At 39.0% G+C, this 27981-nt stretch overlaps 2 protein-coding genes and 1 long non-coding RNA gene across 4 annotated transcripts; 1 reads left to right on the top strand and 2 right to left on the bottom strand.

Annotated features, from left to right (window-relative positions):
• Positions 1–418: 418 nt before the first annotated feature.
• On the bottom strand, positions 419–19235 carry nt5c2a (5'-nucleotidase, cytosolic IIa). 2 transcript variants are annotated; one of them, XM_032553039.1, is made up of 19 exons: positions 19125–19235; positions 17849–17969; positions 12807–12839; positions 11883–11956; positions 11429–11546; positions 11237–11332; positions 10472–10563; positions 9921–9978; positions 9474–9567; positions 9331–9384; positions 9160–9243; positions 8529–8570; positions 8308–8415; positions 7640–7706; positions 6800–6970; positions 5855–5906; positions 5601–5661; positions 4850–5026; positions 419–3371 (listed from the first exon to the last, which is right to left on the bottom strand). In XM_032553039.1, the coding sequence occupies exons 2-19, from the start codon at positions 17947–17949 to the stop codon at positions 3135–3137; spliced, it is 1719 nt and encodes a 572-aa protein (XP_032408930.1). In that variant the 5' UTR covers positions 17950–17969; positions 19125–19235; the 3' UTR covers positions 419–3134. The 2 variants fall into 2 exon arrangements, with proteins under 2 accessions (XP_032408930.1, XP_032408931.1); XM_032553040.1 differs by lacking the exon at positions 12807–12839.
• On the top strand, positions 19215–19786 carry LOC116713091 (uncharacterized). Its single transcript, XR_004337786.1, has 2 exons — positions 19215–19520; positions 19644–19786. It is a non-coding gene; the product is annotated as an uncharacterized LOC116713091 (long non-coding RNA).
• A 1832-nt stretch (positions 19787–21618) lies between these two features.
• wbp1la (WW domain binding protein 1-like a) lies at positions 21619–27081 on the bottom strand. The gene is made up of 4 exons (XM_032553680.1): positions 26768–27081; positions 25047–25149; positions 24155–24316; positions 21619–22778 (listed from the first exon to the last, which is right to left on the bottom strand). The coding sequence occupies exons 1-4, from the start codon at positions 26828–26830 to the stop codon at positions 22315–22317; spliced, it is 792 nt and encodes a 263-aa protein (XP_032409571.1). The 5' UTR covers positions 26831–27081; the 3' UTR covers positions 21619–22314.
• Positions 27082–27981: the final 900 nt, after the last annotated feature.

The following is a 27981-nucleotide window of genomic DNA, read 5'->3' as shown; positions in this document are numbered from 1 at the left end:
GAATTGCATTATTAACTGGGTCATGTTCATAAACAGAGATTGTATTTGGACATGGCTATATCAGGAAAAAATGTGAACTTTAATCACAAGTTGCGTGTCAAAAAAAACGCACGCAATGTAATCGTACAGAGCACAAGAGAAGCAGTACAGGATGTTAGCCTATGTTAGCGCAGCTCTACGTTTCACCATGTAAATGATCATAAAAACTCAACCAAAATAAAACAAACGACTAAAATAAATTTGTTTCTGAAAACATTGTGGACTCTGCCTAAATCTGAGCAACATACCGAACCCTGATTTTTGTTTGCTACATTCACATTTATCCAATTAGAATCTGCTTTCTGATGACAGACCATTTTCAAAATCTGCCATCCGTTTCATTAACCCCGCATTTGTGTATTGAATTTTTTTTTTTTTAATCACACTTTCAGCAACAATGCAGCTGAAAATGCTTTACATTATGCAATAACCTAATAATAAATGCTGTGGTTTCACTAAGATTTAACAACAATTAGTTGTTTTTTCATCTGTCACTAATGGAGCTGCCTACTGAAATAAATTATATTTTCATTTATTTAAATGATCTTAAACAAATAAGTTTAAAAACAATCCACACATTTTATTATAGCAAGAATCTTTATTAAAATATTTCAACACTGAAACAATGTCAACGAATACGACACAGCAAAAACAAAAATAAAAAGCATGCATGAGGTGTGAAGGGCTGCAGGCTCTTATCAACCAAACGTCGATTTGGCTAAATTTGGCTTTTGGATGAATATCGAAGACGTCGTTTCCCAGCAGCTCGGTAACATAAAAGCAAAACTGAAACTCTGAATCCTTATCCTGCGGTGTGTTTCGTGAACTTCGATCAACGGAACATTCCAGCACGTGAAACATGTCTGCAGCCGCGGCGGCATCAGTGACGACACTGGTGCCCACAGAGACACTTTTGTTACAGAAAACGGCTCTTTTGGGACAAGAGACTGCAAGACGTCCACCCTGTTCACCGTATCAAGTCCAGCGGCGGGTCAAGTCCAACATGGAAAATCAACATCGACGCAAACATGTCTATTATAGCACAAATGCAGGGTTATGTTGTGTTACTGTGTGATTCAACAGGAGGATTCAGAATGACATGAATCACAGGTCGTCAGTTCATGTAATCCTCCTGACTGAAGGAGCAAATGCTCTGATGTGTAGGAGTTAATTTGGCCTCTACTGGCCAAAATAATTAATAGCTAAATTGTCATATCAGCTCAGTTATTGAAGGATTGCAGGATTTCCTATTCTTTGTTTTACAGTCTAATATCCAAAAATTCTGACTACAGTTCAATATTTTTACACAGGGAACAACAACAAAAAATCAAATTCACATAAAGATTGGATTTTTAAGCGAAACAAATCCAAATGCTTAAATCACGCAGACAACAGAGATGATGTGAGATTGTTTAAAAAAATTTTTTTACAACAAGTAAACGCATCATGTCGACTAGGAGTAGAACAACAAAATCAGGATGATAGCACAATGAGTATGAACACTTTATTTGACGGGGTGTGCATAAGGCTGACATGACACTGTTATAAACACGACGTAACATCTGTTATGAACATGAAGGAGTCTTTATTAATAGTGTTTATGACTGTTGTCATGAAGTGTCATTCAGTAAATAATGACACTTTTAATGCAAAGTTGCTCTAAAAGTTGCATTAGAAGTCCATTAAAAGTACCAACTTTGCACTGAAGTGTCACTATTTACAAAATAATGCAAAGTTGGCACTTTTAATGGACTGCTAATGCAACCTTTAGAGCAACTTTGCATTAAAAGTGTCATTATTTACTGAATGACGCTTCATGACAACAGTCATACATTCATAAAGACATTCATGTTCATTACAGATGTTATGTCATGTTTATGACAGTGTCATGTCAGCCTTATGCACATCCTGTCAAATAAAGTGCTACCAAACTTTGTTGCTGAGGGAAAAAGACTCAATGTGAGCCATTTTCTAAACAGGCAGGTGTACACGAAGAAAGTTAGAGGAAGGAACGCTGTGGTCTCTCTTCTTCTAATAACTTCTCACAGCAGGAAGACAAAAAAACAAACAAAAAAACCACCTCTGAAGGCTGGTCTGTGTTCTTGTCGTACCGTGGATCTAGATGAGGAACAGACTCAAATCAGTCAAAAAAGGGAAACTGAAATTTGACCCACGAGGTTCAGATTATTCTGACGAGTAAATCTTTGGTTAACTGAAGGGTTATTTAGATAAACTTGTTAAAGTTGGTCTAAGCTAGAATATTGAATCAGTCCATCCAGCAAAACCCACAGTACCTCTGCAGAATTAGTTGACGGATGTTTACAGGCTTCTCTGTACAGCTGCACAATCTGACCACATCCTGACCATCTGACGTGGTTTGAGATGTGGTAACAGCAGCAGCTTGTGAGGAAGTGGGAGCTGGTAACATGTTCTGCTGTTTAACCATTTAACAACCGGCTCAAAGCTGCTCAGGTCTCTGCCTGGAGCTTTTACGAGTACATATAGTTTTTTTTTTTTAATGTTTTCACACAAATGTTTTGTTACACTAACCGCCCACGAGATGAAAACCCTCAGACTGATAAAGATGTCCATCACCAGCATTTGTCTGACAGTCCAGCAGTTGCGATGGTTTTAATGGTGTGGCTGATTGGTCTGCCTTTTACATAATACAATTTGTAAATCTGCCACATATTTAAATGAGCACATAGTTTAAAGCTTCTTCTTTGCCTTCGTGTACAGACTGACAGTCTTGTGCATAAAGCTGCAGGAAAACAAAACAAAAACAAAAGAGCAAAATGGCAGCAAGAAAAAGAGCTCCGACTGAGTGGAGAAGCTGATGGCTGGGCAGAAACCAGCAGGACGCCCACACACACACACACGCAAACACACACACACACACCGTTCATGCCTGAATCCTTTGCTAAGAACAACTAGATCCAAACTGGCTTCATGATCCTGGTCAAACCAGCAAACCTGGACGTGATTTTCTAAAGCTTAATATCCAATCAGCCGCTTGAAAGTTAGACAAAAACGTTACGCTTTGAACAATCGAATAAAATGTGCAACAGAGATAAGGCTCATCTATCTGCTTCCTTTCACTCCTCCTCTTCCTCCTCCTCCTCGTCGTCATCCTCGTCGTGGCAGTGGGTGATCTCCTGTGGAGCCTGTGGGAACAGGTGAGGCGGCTGGATCTCGCTGATGGATCGAGTGAGCTGGTGCCGCTTGATCTCCATTTCTTTGACGTCAAAGTCTCGGCGGTTGCGGGTGGCGAGCGGCGACTCCGTGTCTATCAGGTTGACGTGCGAGTGCTCCACCGTCGACTCGTGAGGCATCTGGACAACGAGACACAGAAGCAGAGCTCAGGCAGAGAGCTGGCGACTCGTCATCCAACCTTATCCAGTGTGTTTTGGCATTAAACGCTCACTGGCGTGTAACTCCTGCAGAGTCCGTTCCACAGCGGAGTGGTGGGAATTGGCAAATGGCCTTTAAATCATTGAGGATTGCAGAAACATGTTTCTGCCCAGTTGCCTGATGTTCGTCCATATCTATGGGGGAATTTTTCTGCCATAATTCGAGAGCACACATTTTCAGTCTGAGGACAGGATTTCATGTCTTTTGTTCTCAAAACTTTTAATACTTGTGCTTACATTTTTCATTTTGAAAGCAGGACTTCATGTCTTTCTTCTCAAAGCTTGTAATGGTTGTACTCAAAACTCCTGCTCTCTGTCAAATAATCGCTGTGCTCTCTCAAACTTTTCTCCTCACGTTCAAAACTTATCTCTGCTCGGATCAAATCTCCGCTTGCAAACCTCTCTGCTTGCTTGCGAATAATTTTCTGCTGACATTTGGAAAAGAAAAAGTACCGTCGCCTGGCAACCTCTCAGACAACTGAATGAAAGGGTTATACTATACTGGGTATCTGTTCAATCTGGTTTCGGTCTGGACTTGGACAGGGCCATTTATTATACAGGTTAGGGATTAGGGTTATTATAATATATGAAGTACTACATATAATATATAGTATTATATTATAATATAGTACAATACTATATTATTGTATTATAGTATAATATTACACTATATCATAGCAGTGTATTATAAGCCTGGCGGGTCACCAGACTTTACTTGTGTTCCTACCAGGCTAACCATCAATTATTTATGTTGTTTTTTTTATTGTTTGCATTTTTTAAGACTTTATAGTTGGGGTTCAGGTATTAATCTTCCAATCTTTCAATAACACATAATTATCAAGTGATATTTTCAAATTTCCTGTCAACTTTAAACATTTTTTAACTCAAAAACCCAACGGGTCGCTGGATGAATGACTGCCATAGGGCCCAACAACAGGGCTTAGCAAGTTTTCTGGGGGAAACCTTGTATAGTATAATAGTTATACATCAGTATGCATATACAGAGCTGAACTGCTCTGCATATGAATAAATATGCAGAGCAGTTCAGGCTCCATTTAGTGCAAAACATGCCCACATTATTGGCCTTCCATCAGGAGATATTATTATATTATAGTAGTATTATCATAGTATTATTAAACCCTTAAATGTCTATTTAGACCAGTAAACCACATTTACCACATAATCCTGTTTCTGTGATGATGTCTGCAACACAACTCCATTAGCTTTAGCGCCTCGCTCTCATCTGAAACATGTGAAGGCATCTCTGCTGGCCAGTTCAAGTAACTACATAATTGCTGGATAAGCCGCAAGGAATATAAAAGATTACCAAATAGTCCCACAATTAGCCAGATGTAAACACTGAGAAGTTCGGATCTAAAGTGAAGCAATAACAAACTCACCAGCACATGTGCAGCCCTGAACAGATAGCTGAAGGGGTAGTAGAGCAGGTTGATGAAAGAGGCAGCGTACAGGTCGGCGTATCGCATCACCTGGGAGGCAAACAGTGTCTGCCGGGATCCACTGCGAAATAGACTTCCCATCATGCCGTAGCACATGTCCATGTCATGGGTTACTTTCTGTAGACAACATGTTGACCAAAGAGAACAGTCACAATTTGCGTAAGATAGCATGCAAAGTATCCACAGCGCTTTATCTTTCCACATTTCGGTATGCTACAGCTTTATTTTAAAAAACGCATTCAATTAATCTCTTTCCTCAACAAATTCTACCAAAGTTGCGAATGCCTTCCGGATGCAGTGCATGCGGCATCAAACCGGAGGTTGCGATGATGAAAGCAAAGAAATCCAGAAAAAAAATTCAAACATCCGTTGATTTCTAGCAAAATGGCAGCTGCACCATGTCGAGAAAATATTTCATTGCAGTGGAAAATGAGTGCTGCAAGTCAATGACTTGGTACAATCTACTGGGTTTCCATAGACTGAAAACTTTTTAAACAAATTTGAATAAAGTTGATTGTGTTGGTTGATAACAAAAACCACGTGGTTTAAATTCCATTTCTATTTCTAGAATAGTGGCGCTCATGGTGGCAGCCTGTTCGAGTTGCTCTGTTAAGTTAGTTGTAATTTGTTCATTTTTATAGACTTTTGTTCATATTTTTATTTGTTTTGGTTATCTTTCATAAGGTATTACCTTGATGCGCCTCTGCAGTGAGCTGATGTCAGGTCTTTCATTACTACTGCTGTCCAAATGCCTGAGGATATAAACATAGGAGGGTTCACCTGTCTAGTTAAAGTAACTATGATCACGCTTCTTTGTCAATAGTTGAAGTATAATAGAAGAAAAGCACATCCTGCAGCTTCATAAGTATGTGTCAAAAGATATGTTGTAAGAATCCATTACTACACAACACATATATCAAGAGAAAAAAAAAAACAGGACCTTACTTGTAAAGATCTGCGAGAAAGCAGTCAAGTGACTGAAGTTCCTCAAAGATGGCTGGAGAGAAAATGACAATGATGAGTCAGCTTCCTTGGAGCAGCTGAAGAACAACGTTTAACTACAGAGCTGTGTGTGAAACTGTGCTCATCTCTCCCACTCAGACATCATTTTGCCCGAGCATTTTGTGGAACCCGCAGCAAATATAGTCTGCGGCAGCCTTTCAATGTTATCACTTTAATATGCTCCAATTACGAGATTCTTCTCGTATCTTCTACTTTATTATTATTATTATTATTATACTTTTTTAATCTTCCAAATATTTGACCAGCCATGTATTCTGTCACTACTGACACACTTGCACTTGCAAAAAGCAGGTGGGTAATAATTACTTAACGGTATGAAAGCAAGCAAATCTGAGCTACGTTTTGATCACGTCTGTCAGGCTACGCATGAATATTTGAACCACATTCCTGAAACGTTACCGCTTTACAAAGAAACTCATGACAACGGATGTGTGGCCGCCGTTCAGATTTATTATTCTGGAGCCGGCTTGACGCACTAAAGGGGCAGTACAACATTTTCCATCCGCATGGTGTCATTTTATAGCACAATCAAGTAACTATGTTACCTTCAGTAGTTATAAAAAATACTACTGACACATATCTATAAAAATAAAATAATTGTATTTTTTTATAATTCTTTTGACGCATGTATGAAAAGCAATGTCTGACTACCATTTGTTCATTTTCATTGAATTTTTATTCATTATTACCTTTATTAGATTCAAGTTATTTCTGTGACCATTGTGGGGTTTTCTTTCATTAACCGAGGGGTACCAGCAATTTTGTCCATGTGTGTGTGTTACTGACTCTTCAGCTTTGTCCTTTTTCCATGACATATTACCTAAGAACCGACAGGTCCCTTTTAAATGTGATGCTGAAGCCTCTCACCGCTCTTGTCAGTCCACACATGAAGCTCCTGGGCCAGCTCAGGTATGACCAGGAACGTTCTCCAGCCCTGGCGCTTCTTGGACTTGAGAATGTCTCCAAAAATGTGGTCTCCAATGTAGACGATGTCCTTTCCTTTAGCACCCAGCAAGTCGCAAACGATGTCTGAGGATCCTGAGAGAGAAAGTGAAGGGAGTATTAGAAGGTCTGATCGAAGACCGCCTGCTGCACTCTAAGGAGCAGCAGATCCAGAGCTTCTTAGGCTGTCCATACAGCCACAACATGGGAGTTTTAACTGCAATGCAATATATATGTGGACACTGGGATAATGACTGCTATTCATCTTTCACATTTACGGAAGCACAGCGAAAACAAAAAAACAAAATAAAAACAAAAACAGATGGGAGGTCTGAATTAGATGTTTATAATTACATGCCTCTTGACTTTGCTCTTTGGTGTTGGAAAAACAAACTGGTTTTTTACTAGTACCAGTGAAAAACTGGCACTGAAATCAGCCATGATTAAGGTCTGGAACTTATTTGGTGTAAAAAGTCCAATTGAAGAATTTAATAAAAATATTAAATAATTTTGTGAGTTTTATAAGTACAGCATTTTGAAAACTGTGCCACGTTCCTTCAACTTCGCAATAATGCACTACTATCAATGTTGGGTCTTTCTTATGAAATCCCAATAAAACAGATGAAAGTTGGTTTGTAACGTGACAAATTGAGCAAAGGTTTAAGGGGCGTAAATACTTTTGCAAAAGGCGCCGATGATTTTTGTCTTTTATTTAATAATTACTGAGGGGATCACTTACAAACCCATAACCTTTGGAACATTTACCTCCAGAGTACACGATGCCGTGCTGGAGCGGTCCGGTGTAGGTGCCGATCTTCAGTCGACCCGTGGTCTGAAACAATCCACAGCTTCGTCACACACTTTCAGAGAACACGACATTCAACGGCTGGTTTCAACTTCCCGCTATGATGACTGAACCTAATTTAGACATGATTAAGGCGCATAGTTTGTATACGGCCCCTCTCATTACAGGACGCCGTCATGTTTGGGGAAAGGTGGTAGGCGTAAATTATAGCTAACTCTGCTTTGTAGCTTCCCTACACAGAATCACGACTTAAAAGTCTGGCTCATGGTCCTCAGTGGTGATGATGATCTGCATCCATCTTAAGCTACTATTTATTTGTCCCTTCAGGACAAAGCAGACATGATCAGCTGGATCTAAATCAGGTGACTGTCTCGGCCATTAGAAAATTACTTTAGCTTGGAGAAGGTATGCTTAGGCTTGTTTTCTTGTTTCTGGATGAAATGCTGTTGAGTGAATTCAGAGGCTTTATTGGGACTGGAAGAGATCAGAGCTACAGCGTATTATTATAAGCCTGCTGAGTTTTCCGTAAAATGCTAACACGCAATAGGAGAAAATATTTTCAAATTTGTCCGAACAGCAAATGATTTTGTTCCATAACTTAGAAGTTTGTCTCGTAGCACACACTTACAGTGTCGACTTGCCGCAGAACTGTACCTTCCGCAAAGAACACGGGCTTGCGGGCGTCTACCAGGATCAGGCCAAAGTAGGACTTCCAGGGCCGGTGAGGTGTTCCCGGCTGCAGGAACAGCACACGCATGAGGAAGAGTTCTGCATAATGCTTTGTCTTAACAAAATGTCCCGACGGTCATGATTCTGATTCTAGTCGGGTCCCCGATAAACTCGACGCACCTTTGGTCCATGAGGAAAGTCAAACAGGTAGGTCATGATTTTCTGCAAGAAGATAGGAGATATGCTTTTAACACCAATGAAAACAGAATAAATATAAATGGTCTCAGAAAATAAAACCTCGGAGCAGATTTATCCCAGATGGTACAACCAAAATACACCTCCTGCTGTTATTCTGCTAGCAGGGATCATGTTGGGATCAGAGCCTCATCAACCTGCTCACAGCTGCTCCTCTTGTTGAAGTGACAACATCACTGTTGATCGATTTCACCAAAATGACAAAACTTGCATATTGCATAGACTTATTACCCAAAGATTGATATTTGTCACGCTTTTATTTCTAATAAATGGCCTCTGTATGTTCCTGCTCTGAGTTTGAGGCAAAAACACAACATGGTGTTTTTATGACTTCGCCTTCACCAATCAACCCAGGACAAATTTAAAACTCATTCCTCAACTTTAAGCACAATCGGCCTCACAGTTTAATCACAGTCAATCAGCACATCATCAGTAAGGACTGGATTCTTCAGGAGTGTGAGTGAAATTGATGAGTAGTGAGTGTTGCTGTGGGAGGTGCACAGGAAAAATAATAAAAGAACTACACAAGTAAATCATGAAGGAAGAACAAACTTACCTCAGTGTATTTATAATCACTGTTAGTGGCCAGAAATACTTTAGCCACTTCGTTCATGCGGCTGAGGAGCAGAGGGAGCTTCGGCTGTCCACAAAAAACAACAACACAAGTCAAATTCAAGAGTTCTTTACAGTCAGAAGCTAGCTTTCGTGGAAAGCTGAGAGCACTTACATCCTTTACCACATACTTCTCCAGGTTCTCAACCGTCTTCTCTTTCAAGGATCCCTGTGAAAATCAGGTGAGAGCCAACAAAGAGCGTGAACAAAGGGAAAGCTGAAGCCAAGGAGTTATTAAGGAACAGGAACAGGGTTTACCTTGAAGTGAACCCAGTCCACAGCATCTCTCACGTCCTGGAACATGCTCTTGTACGACATGAAGAGGTCGCCGTCTTTGAAGCCAGATTCACAACTACAGAAAAGTTCACAGAGCATTTTCATCAATGAGTAAAGTTGGTCATTTACTCAACATTCTACCAACAATTTATTTGGGGGGGGTCCTTCGAAGCGGTCAGTCTTTCTAGTTGTTTTTTGAAAATTTGTCTTGATGACTATTTCTTTTAAAGATCTTTCAAAGCTTATGTTCTGGTTTCTTGTTGCTGTTTTTGTTACAATTTATGCTCAGTCTAAGAGCCCTCTGAAGGAACTAATAATGAAAAAAGGAAAGCAGAACAGGAAATACAGGAAAACTGGAAATCCTTTACTTGGTCAGCTCTAAAACATTGGAATAACCTCCATGGACTGAAACAGAGCATGTGTGTGCACCTTGCATATCTGGGACAGTTAGTAAAGAAATCCACCAAACAAGCGAAGAGGTACGTTTCTGTGGAGGAAAACAAAATGAACAGTCTGATTATACACCATTATATTAAATTTGCTTTGCCACAAAATACATGACTGGCATGACCAAAGGTTTTTTGGCTGTGTCGACTCCATACCTATAGTGGACCTGAACTGTGGATGTTTTTCCACCTTGATAGTTTTTTCTGCATCAAAGCATGTGGGCAAAATCTTCCGATTCGCCAAGTGTGTGAATGGCGTGAGAACATTGACTATGGCACTGGGATGGCGGTGTTGAAGACCAGAGGGTCGTTTGATTGTTTGAGGCTGCTTTCAGCTTTAATTATCATTATTTTTTTTTCATTTTCCAAATATTTGACCAGCCATTCTGAAGCTATTACTGTATTTTCCCCTTAAATTCTTAGGTACAGAGTAAGAAATAATTCTGGTTAGTTTCACCCAAATGTAGCCAGGTCTTTAGAGTGAACAGTCATGTTTCGTTTTAGAATGGAGATGTAAATGGAGCTAATACTCACCTGGCAGGTTAAAGAGTGTGTTCAGGATGTAGAAGCGGTCGGTATCTCCACGCTGGATGAATTTGTTGGGATACATCTCTCTGATCTCAGGTCTGTGCACAGACACAACAAGTTAGCCGCTTTCATCCAGGCGTTCAGTGTGTGGGCTTGAATGAGCCTTTTACATGCTGGTGCTTAGGCCTGTCACAATAATCAATAAATCAATTAATCATACGATAAATTAAAACAAAGTCAACAATTTCCTTTGGCATGATTTATCATTCATCTTTTTTTTCTCTCTTTCTACCAAAAACTGGATGATAAAAGTCTTCAGTTTGGTGCTTTGGTCTCAACTTATCCTTTTTTGAAGGAGAATTTTGCTTACAAATACTTCAAAATTCATTTTATGTATAGCTTTGGTTATTTATTTTTGATATTTGATATTTTTGATATTTAAAATGTCTTCCAGTTCCAGTGTTAAATGTCCATTACAATGTAAAGTTGACTAATCTTTTAGAACGTGTTCTTGCATTATTATTTTGCTGTTACCTCTATATTACTTAAGAATGGTCTCAAAAGAATATTATTGTTTATCGCAATAACTTCTCGCACAATTTATCGTCCAGCAAAACTTGTTATTGCGACAGGCCTACTGGTGCTAGCCAAACATAATGCATAAGCTCTAGTGAGACATTAAACAAATCCATCTGCTACATGGTTGTGATTAGAACCTCAGTGTCTCAGTATGAGGTGGAATAAGGAGAGATGTCAGCATGTGAAGCTCACCCCCTCAAGAAGTTGAACCCGTGTGCACACACCAGAATGTTCCCATAGGCATCCACTTTTAGCAGGTTGCCAAACATGGTGTCAAACACCAGACCTCTGAGGTGATGCAGACAGAGGAGTGAAGGTGAGAAAGTCAATCTCTGCAACAACGACTGAGTCAGAAAACCAAACAAGACGCCGAGAGGAACCCACCTGGTGGGGAAGGAGGGATCATAGACAAAGTTGAGCAACTCTTGGGGGTAACCGATGGATACCAGACGCTCAACGGTCAAGTCAAATCCCAGTGACTCGTACTCTGGAGATTTATACACTGCACGGGAAGGGAGGCAGAATGATCTTCACAGCATAACACAATGTCTGAACCACTTAAGTTTATATTATATTAAAAATACGTAAAAATGCTAACAAAAAATTCAATTCTGTTTTTAAATAAGAAACCATTTCCCTAAAAGCACTGTATACAGAGGAAAGATAGAAGTATTCAAATGATGAAATAGAATTTGAAAAAAACCCAAATTCTTCCATTAAAGAAAGAGAACGTATTCTGAGATGCTATTAGGATTTATTTACAGAACTTTTACCAAAGTTGTTTTCTCAGAAACCTTCAAATGACTTTTGATTTAAATTAGGGTTATACTGTACTTACCAGCAAGAGTATAATCCATGTCAAATCCAAAGCACTTGATTTTTTCCATGGCCAAGCTTCGATTGACAAACACCCTGCAATGACACGAATCTAGTAACAATTAAGAGCAATTCTATTTTTTTTTTTTTTAATTGTCCACTTTTCTGATTCCCTCCAAGCGACTCCTAGGTAAACAACTGATCAAAAGACACAGTGAGTTGCAAAAGCAGGCCATCGCAAAAATAAAAGAATTCTCCCAGAAACACACCTATAAGCTCGGACAGACATGCACTACACATTCAGACAGATACAAATAATTTCAAGTTGTTACATGGCAACATTAGGATGTTACTGGGATGATGAAGATACACTTTACCCAGAGGGAGCATGAGACACTTTTTATCAAAACAAACTGGAGAGCTGAAAAAATTAAAATGACTGACGCTGTTTCATAAGTGAGCCTGAAAACATGCTAATTTACCCATAATCACTTTGGTATGGAGTACATCTGTTCAGAGCAACAGGGACACCAAGTCAGAGCTGCTACACATAGTGCCTTGTGCACTATGGGCATTATGTCCCATAATGCCCATAAACTTAAATGTATTTTACTGGGACTTTATAGTTCCAGAGGTATAAAGACGTCTACAAGGTGATAAATGTTACAACAATTGATGTCCCTCATCCTATCACTGACTGCTCTGTTCTGCAGATCTTCTACAAGTCTGTTGTTGAGACAGTCGCCTCTTCTACTGCCACACAGTCATATAATCTGTGACACCATTTAGATTTCACAACCACTCACAACACTCGCATGGACCACTTACTGGGAGTTGTGTCAGTACTGATGACATTTTATGAAAGCATTATGAAGAGTTATGTCATATCATGGAAATCATAATACCAGTCATCACAGTGTGCTTCAAAAACAGAAGGAATGCGTACCTCATTGCAGGATGAGCCAGATCCCTCGGAAAGCTTTGTAATAGAAAATACATGTAGGTCATGTGACAATATGCATAAAGCAGAGAGATTAGATATGCCTGAAGCCACTAATGTTAAATACAGAAAGTTCAAATCAATACAGATTGATTTGTTCCTCATCAACTCAAATAATGTTAATATGCAATCATTCTGACAGGCCTTTAAGTTCAAAAGAGTAGAAGCAGTTTCTTTATAAAAAATAAAAAAAAGTAAATACAAATTCTTAATTTCAGGTTGGCAAAACTACTCAGTTACAATGAAAATATGCTCTTTCGCATGATTCCCTGTATTTGTTTTTTTTTTTTTGTAATAATTTCACTAAATACACTCCAAAAGATCAGAAAGCATAGCAATCATTAAAGATGAACTTGCAAGGCTATCAGCAGTCGATCACGTCCAGTTCTCCTTCAGGTCTGACTTTTCAAATTTCTTTATGTAAATGTTTCATAACTCCACAATTAAAAGTATGAACATTTAGCATAAAAAAAATCTGTGCTGCAGGTACAACATATCCCAAACATAATGTTATTGTAATGTTTGTGATGATTTCTTTTTTTTAGATTGCGATAATTTTTGCCTAGTATATACGAACTGTAATGAACTTGCTATTTATGTAACATTTTAGCCAGCTGGCGGCAGTAGATGCTCACACTGCACAAATGACGTTGTCAAAAATGAGAATGAAAAGAATAGTCAGATATACGGAGACAAGTAGATCAGGCGATTTTCTGGTGTATTTGTGCAATGAGGAAGGATGTAGCCTATGAAGGCCATTTAAATACGCCAAGATGTGCAGAATTATTTCTTCAGGTAAAACGGGTCAAAAAAAGGGAGATTTATCTGAGTCTGAAAAATTCACAACTGTAAAATGTCTTTCAAACAATACTATTGAGAATATTAGGGTCTGATGACAGAAAGTCGCGGTTTCAAAACAACTCAAATTTTCCGTCAAGCTGATGACGGAAAATTCATCAGGCTGCTTATACAGGAATGATGTTAGCATTCCTGTTGCTTGTACCAACAGGAATGCGGTAGAAGCATTCTAACCCATGCTACCCCTAAGTCATGCACCCCTCCATTACTACTAGCTCTGCATGTTCCCCTCTTACCCCCCTGCCCATCCTGCCTAAAAAAATTAAGTCCGCTATATGGGAATACTTCGGCTACCACAACGAGACAGACAGCAATTTGGAAGAAGAAGGTTGCCCTATGTGCAAAATGTGCTTATGGACAGTGTCAGCCAGAGGAGGCCACACATCAAACATGGCAGCACATCTAGGGGAGCAGCACGCATCACTATTTGCCAAACTGAAGGTAAAAATTTACGCTCGTCTTGAAATGAACGAGCTACCATTAGCGTGTAGCATTAGTGAAACAGATATCACCATGTTACTGTGACATATTGTGCTGGTCACAACCTGTTTGCAAAAGTGCCTTGGAGTTGTTGAGGCATTTGATTCATTTTAAGTGAAAGGTGAAAGTACGGAGTGCCTCTGTAGCATTAGCTGAGGAGCTCTTTAGTTGAATGCATATTTTGTGAACACGTGTTCACAATGTCTGCCACCTCGTGTGTGAAGCTGTTACTGAACTGGACAACTCCTTCAGTGGCAGGATGCCGCATCTCATGTGCACAAAGAAGCATTATTGCAATTATTTCCAACATTGTACATTTGTCCCTGCTCTGGTCTCTTATTTTCTTCTTCTTGACTATAATTGTTATAGTCATGTGTTTCTTTCCACTTCAGTTTTTGTGTCACTCTGCTGCTGCTAACACACCTGAATTTTTTACTCCTCAACAGGGATAATAAATAATAATTGTATTTATTGTACCACGCAGAAAAAATGGAAACAATAAGTGAAGCAGCGTAGCTTTATGAGTTGGCCTGTTTGCGGTGACAGTGAAACGCCTCCTCTATCAGTTAACACGCAGTTTGCTGTGATTGCAACACGACACACCTAAAAGCTTTGCTGAGGCTCAACGTAGCAGCAATGCTCTCGAAGCCTTTCAAAGAGATTTTAACTGGCGAAGGAAAAAAACGTTACAGCAATAATTTCTCAGGATTTTTCATGATGTCAAGGAAAGAAAATAATAATAAAAAATTGAATACCCTATCATCAGTGATATGATTAGTTGGCTAACAGTAGGCACAATGGAGCACAGTGGAGAGAGGCCTTGCACCGCACACTGATAATTTCCCAACACCCCACACTCCTCAGTGGCCAAAGGATGAAATGCTCAAGCTAAGATTATTATCAGTCATATCATTAATAGTTATAGTAATAACAGTGTAAAAAAAAACCCCAATAACAATAATAATTGAAGTAATATTCAATATTTATCGAAAAACAAACAAAAAAATCTATTTGATTGATTCAGTGCAAAATATACTGTGAATGTGTGTGTTTGTGTGTGAGGTTAAGCTGATTCAGAGAAACAGCGATTTAATAAATTGGTTAATAAAAACTTCATTGAAACATATATGGATAAAAGTGACTTTATTGCGTCATTATAGATATTTTAGCTTTAGATTTTTGGAACGTGCGCGGCATCACCCCGAGGTGTCACATCTATTTTGAGAGGTTCCAAAAATGAGTTGGAAATATTAGTAGATACATTATCTTTCTACCTAAACGTGATGCTTGCCAGATGTGCAAGAAGGTTTGTCCAGATGTTAATACGTAGCGAGCTTTTTTTTTTATTATTTCCAATTGAGAAGTATTATTTTCTTGACAATAGTTGGAGAAACAAGAAGTGGATCTTTGCATTTATCTGGAAAATGTTCCATTTCAATGTGATCACCACATGAAACTCTGGGACTCTGCAGCCCAAAAGGGTAGAGAGGTTTTTCGGTTATGGATATCCAGAAGCGTTGAACAGGTGTGCAGGTCCAAATGGCATGAAAATAGTTGCCGGTGCTGTTCAAAGTGCATTGTGTGCAAATGTCGGACTTGGTAAAAACCCATTTTAAACATTTTTCTTTGAGTGATGTGGGACCTGTGAATTATTAGCTTATGTCGACCAGAGTGTTTATTACTGCTTCACCGACCTACACCGCTCTGTGACACTCAGAGTTTCTGGTTTCAGACCAGGAGATATCAACCAGGTTAATTCAATTCTGAGTCAAGTTACCCCCGAGTTAAATGTGGAGTTTAACTCAGGGGTTAAGCCTGAGTCATGTGACTTATTTAAAGTCATGTGACTGCAAATAAGTCACATGACTTGATGCCCACCAATGCAGAAGTGGAACACTTTATTTCATGGCTGTTTTTTGTATAAAACAACAAAACAACAACAACAACAACAAAATCAATGGTGCAATCATTACAGAGGTGGGTTAGAGTACCTACAAATTGTGCTCCAGTCAGAGTAGTAAAACTTCAACATGTTAAGTATTAGTAGATTAAGCTTTAAGTAATCAAGTGTAGAAATATATATTTTAAATTCATGTCAACAGTAAGTTCTGTGCAAATTCTGGTATTTTACAGATTAATACCAAAATATTTATACAAATAAGGAGTTGGGTTCAGAGGCTGGTTCCAGTGTTTTCTTCATGGGGGAAAGTTAAAAAAAGAATGAAACCAAAAACAGGACAGAATTTCATCATGAAATATAGAAGTAGGCCATGTAGCCACTTGTGTCGGCTCCTGTCTAGAACTGCCCATGGGCAGGAGGTTTGTGTCTGGTGCATTTTTGTTAGCATGTTTTTCCTTCATTCTTATAGCTTGATAGGAAGTCAAGATTATCCAAACTGGCAAACCACATTAATAAGATAATAGTGACAAAACCCTGTATTTATAAAAGATATCTTCATTTTCTACACAGAAAGAGCCAACAAATTGTAATGTAGAAAAAATAATCACTTTTTCATCACAATATTTATTTATTTACTGTTAATCTATTAGTATGATTTGTTATCTAAATTGCCATTTTTTACTATATTGGCTAATACTATTATATACTGTATGACGAAACGCATCCTCCAAACTCAACATAAGCAAATAATCAAACCATAGTAGTCTACTAGTAGCACAATAAGAACCTGAATCGATCATAAAATGTTCTGTGATATTTTGGTTTTAGGAGGTGATTGAGGAACGAAGAGACTCTGATGTCTGGTTCTACTAGGTTCTGACGTGTTCCTCTCCTTATCCACTCTGTCTGATACCATACAGCCCACCGCGCGCCACTGAATATCGCCGACACATTTTAAAAAGAATTACCTGTATTCATCCTCACTGAAATCGTTTAGCCTGGGATGTGCGTCTTCCCACTCACGTCTGCACTTTTCTAAGACTTTTTGCTTCTAGAGATAATCGGATCGAGGACATTTTAAGAAGACGCGGGTTGATAGCATCTCGCCTCGGCCGCGTAGTGTCCGTCTCTGGGCAACCGTGACAACAGCTTCCAACTGTACCGTTCTGCGTGTTTTATTTTGGTCATTATTGTTACTCTTAGTGTTGATGTGTGTGTAATAGGAGTGTCTATCAGGAATGCATAGAAACACGGAACAATCGGTATCGGTTCAATACGGAATGCAACATCCATCAGCCAAATATGGTACGATTCCGTATTTTACAGGAGGGGCGATCCTATCTCAAACATCGGTGTTACAGCATTAGCTTGTAGCACTCATGGGGGAAGTATCTCCAAACAACAATGTTCATATAAAAAGCGTCGCTCATGTTTTTCCCAGATGTCGTTGCGATGTTTCAGAGTTTAAAACTTACAGCAGTCTTTGTTTTGATCAGGTTAGTGGCTGTGGGGGGGGGGCTGAGTGTCTGTTATTGCAGCACTGCTGCTGAAAGAAGTGCCACAATTTAGACAAATAATTATAAATGGCTCAGTTCATATTGATTTTGATGCACCTAAGTAGCTTTGGACAATTAATTTTTCTAGTATCACATATGTTAAGATATCGATTATTTTGACTACTCTACTGTGGTGTCATAACTGCTCCAGGACCATATCTGGGTAAAGAACTGAAATGCAGGTGTGACTGTACCTGTGGTGAGCTTCGCGTCGATACTTCTTCATTGCAATGCCGTCCATGTTGGCCGGGAGTTCGGCACAGTTCTGCAGGCGGTCACTCCACGAAGTCGTCATCTTTGACGTTAAAAATGTTCCTGCAGTGAAACGGTTTGCTCATTAGAGTCAGAATCAGGCCGATCGGTTTCGAGGGACAAAAACAGGAGTCTGAGACTGCGACAGTGTTCCTGAATCTAGATTTTTCTGTGAAATTTTTCAAAAAGATAATGGAGGACGTTTGCCTGTGAATATGAAGTATAATCTTTGTTCTTATCATGTATTGTGAGTCGCATTGTACGCCTTGTAAGTAGGCAAATACAACGTCTAATGAACAAGAATACATCAAATATTATACATGCTTTAAAGCTGCAGGAAGTAACTTTTCAGTTTCTTTCAATAAAGAACTTAATGGAAAAACTGCAAGCGTGTGTCTGTGTCTGGTGAAGTTTTGGTTAAAACATGTTTGTTTTTCATTCAAAGAAGTTACTCACAGTGGTTAGAGAATCCAGACATTTTACTCAAGAGTAACAATACTTCATAATGAAATTAGTCAAGTGAAAGCAAAATGTACAGCATAATAAAAATACTCTTAAAGCTACATTTTAAAGAAAAAAAAGTTATTCAAGTAAATGCAATTGAGCAAATTTCACAAGTTGCAACCCAACTCTGAGCCTGGTGCAGGTGCAGGTGAAGTGGCCCATGTTGGCTCTTTCAGGTGGAATCAATTGGTTTGCAATAGTTTTGCAGATGCTGATTACATACGAGTTACTGGTGTATAACGTTAACACACACCTGTATGCTCCAGAGCAGCAAACTGCCTTTATAGCAGCGCTCTTACTGACTATTGATTAGATATTTAAAGCGCGATGAACCAAGCTGCTTACTCTCTTAATTCCTGCAGAAGCAGGAAGGTGGCCTCACAGCTGCAGATGTCATGCGGTATTTTATATTTGCCTCTGTTTAAAACCGGGTCACAACCAGACAATTATTTCCTAAAATCCGGGACACATTAGAAAGTACGACAAAGCTGGAGTGGACTGAGCAAGTAAACGGTGTGCAAACATAGCCGTGTTGGTTCTTTTAAAATCGCATTGCGACACTGAGGCTCGCAGGCAGCTGGAGGTGTCCGAGAGAAGCCAGCAGTCAAACACGTTCAACGTTGGCACGGGACGTCAGAGCCGGAAGAACAACACGAATAAAGCTCTTTAAAACGGAAAGAAATGAAGAAATACTCGACTAAAAACGCCACTTACCGTCTCTACGTTAACTTGGACAGCGACTGTGGGAGGAGCGTGCGCAGTGGTCGCGAGCTCCGAGAGGTCTGCGCTGTGATTGGACCGTCCGGAAGGACGCTCTGATTCACAACTGAGTCCTGAGACGGTCATGTGAGACACCAAGAGTTACTGAGCTACAGGAGCAGCACATTTATCAGTCTGTAGATGTACAGAAAAGCATGCGGATTGTTCTTCTAGCCGATCTAAACCAATAGCCCCTGCTCTTCCTGTCGTTTCAGCATGCTACCATCTGCCGTACGGGAGAAAACACAGGACAACAACAGGAAATACGGCGGCCATCTTGGAGCGGTCGTCCCTTCTTTGCTAAACCAAGACAGCAGAAGATATTAGCTGTATTAATTGTAATTTTAAAAGGTAGGCCTCATTTGGGCAAGGCAGATTTTTGACTAAAAATATTTTTAAACATACATGTTTATTTCCTCCTCAGGACACTTATTTATGAATCAAAATGTCTAATTATTTATCCTCTTTCAACAGGTCAGACATTGCAGCAGACAGAGGAAGAAATCATCTTTCAACATAACCCAAAATGTTCACATATTGTACTTCTGGTGGAGCACTTTGCAACAAAAGTTGATTTATTTTACACATATGCAAGATAAAACATTTTTAAATGTTAACCATGGGTTAACATTTTTAAGATGTTAACCCATGGCTTTGTGAGATCCCTTGACATTGTACGACTAATATACAATTTCATCAAGTTAATATTTATTATTCCAACGGGTACTTTAGTAAGGTGTGTGGTAAAGTGGTCCAATAGCTCTCAGAAATGAGCAATTAAGAAAAAAATATTTTTTTAAACCCTTTTTTGTGAAGTATTCGCAACAAATGTATTAGAAATGTTTTGAATAAGCAAAAATACTTATATGCAGACAGAAAGCATTAAAATTTTAAAAGCACACAACACTGCAGCTATATTCTGCTCGGACCTTATGGAGCTTACTGCCCATGAGGACCTGGAAATCTGTCCTGGTTTGTCCAAACACACCAGCTTGGGAGAGAAGTAGTAGTTTAACTGGCTAACCTAAAAAGAAATCTGTGATAACTGTAGCTTGCTGAGATGTATTTGTGAACAAACAGAGCTCAAACTCAAAGATTAAACTCATAGTATCAGATTGTAGCTGTGGTAACAAAACAATCTTAACTATGAATATTGTTCTTTGAATTTTTACAAAGTAAACTTTCCAGCTCCTTAAAATCTGAAATTTAAATGTTGAACAATTTAAAATCTTTTAATTTATGTATGCTGAAACCATTAAATCAAATTTCACAGCATTGATCATCTCAATTAACTAAGTTACATTTATATACCCGTGGCCTTTGATAAAATGTTAGGCTTTATGGGCCGCAAAGGCTTGTGGCGGCTTCTGGAGCTGCTGGCTTAATTTGGGTTAAACAGAAGTGCAAATATTCATTTTAATTGCACTTTTTTGTTGGTTTGTTTTGTTGTTTTTAAGATTCTGTAGCTGTGGGTTTAAATAGCATTTCTCTAGCAATGTCTTCCCGTTAGCCAGTAATATTTTTACATTTTCTGTCAACTTAACAGCTTTTAATACAACCCCGGTAGACGGCCTTGACACCCCGTCCATCGGGCTTAGCAAGTTTTCTGGGGGGAAATCCTGCATTTCACAGCCCAGTCTGGGCTTCTCCCCTGCCCCATTTGCTTGGATTCCTCCAGTAGAATTTCAACCGGGCCAATCAGAAATCAGAATAAGTTCTGAACGATGAAGTTGAATGTCTGCACCATTTTAGAATTGCAGTCTCCGTGTAGTTTTAGCAGGGTCACGCTTCCAAACATTAAATTATCAACCGCCATCAGGTTTGTATTAGCACTTCAATCTTCGCAGTGAAGGATGACAGTTTACAGTGCAGGCAACTTACAGTAGGCAACATCATAGTACTGCCACAACACATAGGTCACAGGAAAAGTTAGCAATTGGCTAACATTTAAAGCTTCAACAGAGGTCACGCCTCCAGGAAGCAATCGTTTCTCAATGGCCAACAGGCCAGATCCTCTGGACGAAGCAGGCAGGCTAGCTATGACGGAACATTTTAATACTGTAGTTTTGAAAGTGCAGCTTTTTAAAACCTGAATACACCTTGATGATAGAGCCCAGTTCAGAGACAGCAACTACTAAACTAGCAGAGGAACCAAACAGAACAAACCTCCCTCTGATTGAGTGCTTCGAGTTTGCATGAAGAAAACAGAATCTTCTGTTAAAACTTTGTGGTCAATGGTAACTTTACTCCATGGTAGTTATTTGCAATAAGTGGAGGTATATTCCACTTATTGCAAATTGATAATATTCATACAACCAGTTGCAGAAATTCAGCACAAAGTAGACACGGAGAGGACGTGTAGCCATTGTTTTAGTAACACATTTAAAATAATAAAAAATACATTTATTAAAAAAACCAAACATGCACACCATCTCATTACTAATGAGACATATGGCTGAGATCAAATCTGAAATACAGTACACAAGAAAAGACTCCTTATTTTGGCCCTGTTCATACTGAGTTTCAGTACTTCTCCTGAAGCAGGTAGACAATAATCAGCTTAAAACAGCACATAATAAGGTGAGGCTCAGATTGTGTTGGAGAAAAAAAAAATGTTTTAGTTGTTTCATGCATCCTGGAAAATCTAATGCTACATGATCCATGTCCCCCTCAATGCAGGTAAAATATGTCACCCCACACGCTTTGACATTCTCTTTGGTAATGTAGTGAGGAATCTCAGATGGGTGCATCATGTAGCTAACTCAGCAGGTTGAGGCTGCTCAGTGCTTTCAAACAACCATACTGAATCCCTAAACAGAATCCCACTGTGGAACACTTTAACTTCACATCAGCTTACAGCTGGTCTATAATGTACAGCTGCATTTCTTTTCCCTTCTAACTGGATTATTACCGGGTGTTCTACACCAACCCTTATCCTTTTTAAGGCGCATTCTGTTCATAATCCACATAGTCTTGTGGATTAAGACTAAAAAGTGTCCATTTTCAAGTATTCATGTACAAATCAAGCGATCAGACTATTAGGTTAATGAACCGAATACCCACAGCCTGAATAAATAGGTCTGCAGAAAGAGCCAATGTCTTAGTACAAAAGGTGCAACATTCCAAAAATACAAGACAGACTTCATCACCCAGGAGACTTTGTTTGGGTGTCATCAGCTGCAGGTCCACCAGCAAGACCCCATTCAGCAGTCTGGGGATCAGTACAGTCGTCTGGCTCATCCTTTCCCCTCAAGCCCTCCTCTTCTAACGTTTCTTCTCTGTCAAAAAACTCATGCTGATCCCATGGATGCTCCTGGCCTTCACACACTTCAATCCCAGAATCCCCAGTGAAGCGCCGGTACCGGCCTGCTGTTGAGTCCTTGTTAGGGCCGTTGGTACTGCTGGAATAGAACGGCGTCGTCTCTGGAGTCCCACTAAGCGCTACATTAGCGTCACATGCAATGGAGACGGCCGAGTGGGGGCGATAGACTGCCTCAGGAGGGTCACAGGACGGTGGTACCAACTGGAGGGGTGTGTACGGAGGTGGAGGGGTTGCTGGTCGGGTGACTGTCTCTTCATAGGCTGGTAGCAGGTAAACGGGCAAAAGTCCTGCAGAAGACAGTGTTACAGATACATATGTTAGTACTTGTGCAGATTAATGCTAAATAGCTAAACACATTTAATTAAATATGCTGACCACATAGGCCTGGTAAGCTTGTTAAACGACAAGGTAGAAGGAGATGGACCAGTCCTGGACTTCTTTTTTAATTGGTGCAAAACATTTAAATTTGTTCTGAACACAAAATTAATAAATCCAGGAAGCTTCAGTTGTTTTCCCCAACCTCATTGACGAAGAACAGATTCAGACAGACTAAGGGCGAGGTTCTGGACTGTCACTTAAACTGGGATTACTGGGCTGGCCTTATTAGCACTATGGTTCGGCAGAGACTGCACTTTTTAAAGAAACTGTTTTGTTTTGGGGTTTTTTTAGAGTCAATGACTCAATGCTTGTAATGTTTTATTCTGCTTTCATTGAGAGTATTTTAACCTTTGGCAACGTCTGTTGGTTTGGCAATGCTATTGAGGCTAAGAAGAAGTCCTTGAGAAGTACAGTGACCACAGCCAGCAAACTTTTAGGAACCACTCTGCCAAGCATGGAAAAAATATACATGTTCCGAGGAAGGCAAACAAGATTGTAGCAGCCAATGCACATTACTTGAAATCCTCATTTGAGCCACTTCTTTCAGGACGACGGTACAACCTTCCTTCATTCCCAAGAACAGGATAACATTTCTTCCACACCACAATTAGTGATTAAATCATTAAACAATAAAAAGGTACCATAAATTAGTGAGATTGAACTTTGTTGCTGTTAATGATGTATGTCTTAAATTCACTGCTAATGTCATGTATGTGTGTGTATGTCATATGTAAATGCCTGCGGACAATGCTGCAAACCAATTTTCCCACTGGGATCAATCCGTCCGTCCGTCCGCCTTGGTGTTAGAGTACTTTGACTGCATAACGGATATCATTTATAGTCTCTGTGCAACTTTGTTTTCCATAGAAAACAAAGTTGACAGCAAAAGTGTAGCAGTGGTCGATGCTGTGATGATGTCAGCAGTGGAGAATCTCCAGGCTGTGGTTTTGATGAGTTGTAATCCAAACATTTTGCATTCCAAAGGCGGATTCAGCGACTGTGTGCAGGAACAGCCAGGGCCGAGGAGGACTGCAGAGCGTTGCTTGAGAACACGCAGCACTTTGCAGTTGAGATTGGACGAAGCAAGGCACATTACCTTTCTCACTAGTACTGCCTAAAATTTCAATAAAATTCTGAAACCTATGCAATATTTCTTTTTGCGCTTGCATATGGCCTGTTGTCTGGGTTCAAAACTTAACATAGTATATGACTGGATGGCCCTTTTTAAACCCTACTCTATTTAAAGGTAACAAAGTCCACAAGCGGTTTTAGGTGCACAACTTACGAAGATAGAGGGGTAGCTGAGAGTTGTTGTGAACCTCCCTGTAGGCAATCAGGTTGATCTCGTTCTGCCGGCGCTGCTGCTGGAAACGCTGCTTGGCCCGCCAGTGTTGCCACACGCAAAAGCCTGTCAGGATAATAATTACAGCCCATACAAGCCAGAACCCTAAAGAGAAATCACAGGGCACCAAGGAAACATATTAATGTGTAGCTCATAACTGGAATGGCATCATAAGATGAACTTCGGCAGGAATCTAAACTTTAGGCAAGTACTCAAATGTGCTAAAAATATGAGTTCTGTGTTTAAACAAACTCACACTTGCAATTGAATTTAAATTCATTTGTTAAAAAGCTGCAAAATTATAGCATCTACTCTGAATCCTGCAAACTGTCGTTGACAGAACTTTACATCGGTAATTAGCCTCATCTTCTAAAACTGTAATCAGCGACTCTCTAATGTACGACAGGCTGTAATGTACTCGAGTGAGTGGATGGGAAAAAAAATAAAATCTTGTAAAGCTTTTTGTAGAAGCTCCATAGAGGCAAAAAAAATTAAGAGTACATGTGTGGACAGATCACAAGACTATGACTTTACACCAAAACCAGTAGTAGTAGTAAGCAAGTGTACAACATGCCACTTTAACAGTCATCACATTCTTTTTCCAGTATATGCAGAAAACGCCAAAGAATTATTTTTTGAATACAGAAGAAAGAGAAACGTCATTATTACTGTATTTATAACAGGATTGTCTTGGGACAGAAAAACACATACATCGCAAATAAATCCTTGCTTCAACCTATACCGTATGCCACGGACTCAATTATACTATTAGATGCTTACTGGTTTATGATATCTCTCTCCTACTAATGAAGTGGGAAATAGAAAATTAACTCACACCACAATTCATAGATGTTACTGCAGCACTCTGCTTGTCCACAGCAGTGGCCAGATTCACAGATGTAGCTCTGGTTGTTCACTCCCTCGCAAACGAGTCCGGCCTATTCACACAAAACAAAAAGATTCCAGTCATCTCCGACTCCACATACAAGATTCTGAAGCAGTAAGGGATGTTTTTCTTTTTTTTCCCTACATCTTTGATAAACAGCAATTATAGGCACATTCCAGTTTATACTCAGGCCTTCATCCTGCTTTATTTTATTTGCAGTTTCTGGTGTTTACGTTGGACATTTGTTGTAAAAAAAATAAATAAATAAATAAAAAGGCCCTAAAACTAATCAGAGTGGAATGGTGATGAAACGCCACAGACAAGATGATAGGAATGTATAGTAAAATGCTGAAAACGTTAATGGTGCAAATAGAAATGAAAGCAATAAAATATATACAAAAAGCAAAAGAGTGAACAAAATATATTTTTGAAACAACTGCTACAAAACTTCATTAATCACGAGAAAACAAGATATTGAAAAAAAATAAGTGATCTAAAAACTATGGGTTTCCATTTCTATGACAGCCCGTCTCCATCACTCTAATGAAATATATATATATATATATATATATATATATATATATATATATATATATATATATACAGTACAGACCAAAAGTTTGGACACACCTTTCTAATTCAATGGGTTTTCTTTATTTTCATGACTATTTATAAGGCAATAAATCCCACTTATTAACCTGACAGGGCACACCTATGAAGTGAAACCATTTCAGGTGACTACCTCTTGAAGCTCATCAAGAAAATGCAGAGTGTGTGCAAAGCAGTAATCACAGCAAAAGGTTGCTACTTTGAAGAAACTAGAATATAAGGGCTATTTTCAGTTGTTTTACACTTTTTTGTTTAGTGCATATTTCCACATGTGTTATTCATAGTTTTGATGCCTTCAGTGTGAATCTACAATGTCAATAGTCATGAAAATAAAGGAAACTCATTGAATTAAAAGGTGTGTCCAAACTTTTGGTCTGTACTGTGTGTGTGTGTGTGTGTGTATATATATATATATATATATATATATATATATATATATATATATATTCTAAGAATCATAATATAGTTTATCAATATTGTAAGATATAAGTTTTTTTGTTTGTTTGTTTATTATCTGAGTGGCGGAAGTGGGCTTCAAATACATTCAACTCCAATTAAATTTAATTAAACCTGATACACAATTTCACTTGAGAGAAGATTAAAATGCGAAACCAAACAAAAACATGCGTAGGAGGTGATAACAGCCACTGCTGCTGTCAATTTTCGGACTCTAATGTAACTTTAATATACACTCAGGACAAAGCAAAACAAATCTTTAAATAGTCGCCACTGCATGTTTTGCATAGCAAATCAAACGTGATACTCCTTATAAAGTATTTAAAATAAAATAAAAACTCGACGTTCCTGTTTGTCTCCCTGATGTATAAAGTTGGCCACAATCGCTCTCCTTGCTGAACTAAACGCAGAAGTTTAAAATCAGGTGAATTAGCAGTTTTAGTACGACCACAAACCGGAAGCACAACTTGTAGCCACCAGCTAAGCAAAGTTTGCCTCCATACTACCGTGTGAACGTCTTCGCTGCCCATCACAAGCCAACACCTGTAGACGTTCAAACGACATAAGACTTCAACAGCTGGGGCCGACATCAGATGAGCTCTTACCTCGGCAACATTAGCTGACGTAGCAGAACGTCCATGTCGAGCGTTAAACTTAGGCGAAGACATGATTAAATTCACCTGCCTTTAGTCGTTTTAAATAACTTCACTGAAGCTCGCTGTCACATATTAACACAGTCTAGCACAAAGTATGTCAAACTACGTCGGGTTCGGTGTAAATGAAGCACAGTTCGTCGTTCACATTGTTCTCGGTGTTTATTTAAAGGGACTGGTTCTTTTTGTTTCACTCTGACTCTACTTCCAAGCTCCTGACCTCACAAAGCCCCTGGGCAAGTTTAAAAAACAAGAGAGAGAGAGAGGGAGAAAAAAAAGAAAAAAAAAAAAAAAAGTTATTCTTCTTCTCTATAATTGGGGGACCGCAAGCAACTTTAAGGTTCATACTGCCACCTACTGTTCGGGAGTGTGTAGCAGCATTTTGGTTAAGGAAATTGAACTATATTTATCCACCACTTCCAAAAGTACGAAAAAAAAAGCTGCAAACACAGATGAATGTGGTAGATCTCTGAACATTTTTAATTAATCATGTCTACAATATCTGGTTTCTATTTTTTTTGTTTTCATATCAATATGTTTACTGTTGAAGCGTTCACCCGACATACGTTTTTATATTCTGGGTTCTGTTTCTTTGTTTTTCCTTGTATCTGCAAACAAAGATGTTATCTAAAAAATTTCAGCCTGTTGTGCCGCTTGGAAGCCTTTTGAAAATACAGTAAACATTAGTATAGTTGCCCTTTATAGATATTTTTACTGGAAGTACTTCACAATGTTACAATGTATCTTTATCTATATGTTGCTAACTGCAAAGATTAGAAATTAATTTTGTAGGTATTAAAATGGAAAAAAAAAAAAGATTTTGAAAAGTGTTTCTCTTTATTGAATTTGTTGTTTTGTAAATGTGTTATCTCCATTTCTTTTTCAGTCCCCAAAATACCAGAATTTGCACACAATTTTAGATTTTGGTTTGTCTGATGGCGTCATCTGAAAATATTGAATCAAATGTTGTGTTTACAGTTAACTCGACACTCGAATAGGCGTTTTACCAAATACCTTTGTCCTTTCACCTGAGTCACTTCTTGCATGGCTACTACATTTACATGAGCACATCTTTTGGCTGTTCCACCAACCTTGGATATCTGACATATTAAGAAAATGCATAAAACTAAATGTCTGCACAATGATAGTCTGTTTAGCAGTTTTAG

The sequence above is a fragment of the Xiphophorus hellerii genome, chromosome 22 (genome assembly GCF_003331165.1).
Source record: "Xiphophorus hellerii strain 12219 chromosome 22, Xiphophorus_hellerii-4.1, whole genome shotgun sequence".
Classification (NCBI taxonomy): Eukaryota; Metazoa; Chordata; class Actinopteri; order Cyprinodontiformes; family Poeciliidae; genus Xiphophorus; species Xiphophorus hellerii.
This window is presented reverse-complemented; position numbering and strand designations above follow the sequence as displayed.

What these genes read in the sequence shown, in the direction of transcription:
- nt5c2a (XM_032553039.1), bottom strand. Translation starts at nt 17,949, where the DNA reads ATGACGACTTCGTGGAGTGACCGCCTGCAGAACTGTGCCGAACTCCCG. An exon ending in GTGATTATAAATACACTGAG is followed by an intron (nt 8,571 to 9,159) that starts GTAAGTTTGTTC and finishes ATCTTCTTGCAG; the next exon opens with AAAATCATGACCTACCTGTT. An exon ending in TCAGGGCTGCACATGTGCTG is followed by an intron (nt 3,372 to 4,849) that starts GTGAGTTTGTTA and finishes CTCGTTGTCCAG; the next exon opens with ATGCCTCACGAGTCGACGGT.
- wbp1la (XM_032553680.1), bottom strand. Translation starts at nt 26,830, where the DNA reads ATGTCTTCGCCTAAGTTTAACGCTCGACATGGACGTTCTGCTACGTCA. An exon ending in CGTCAGCTAATGTTGCCGAG is followed by an intron (nt 25,150 to 26,767) that starts GTAAGAGCTCAT and finishes TTGTGTGAATAG; the next exon opens with GCCGGACTCGTTTGCGAGGG. An exon ending in TAACATCTATGAATTGTGGT is followed by an intron (nt 24,317 to 25,046) that starts GTGAGTTAATTT and finishes ATTTCTCTTTAG; the next exon opens with GGTTCTGGCTTGTATGGGCT.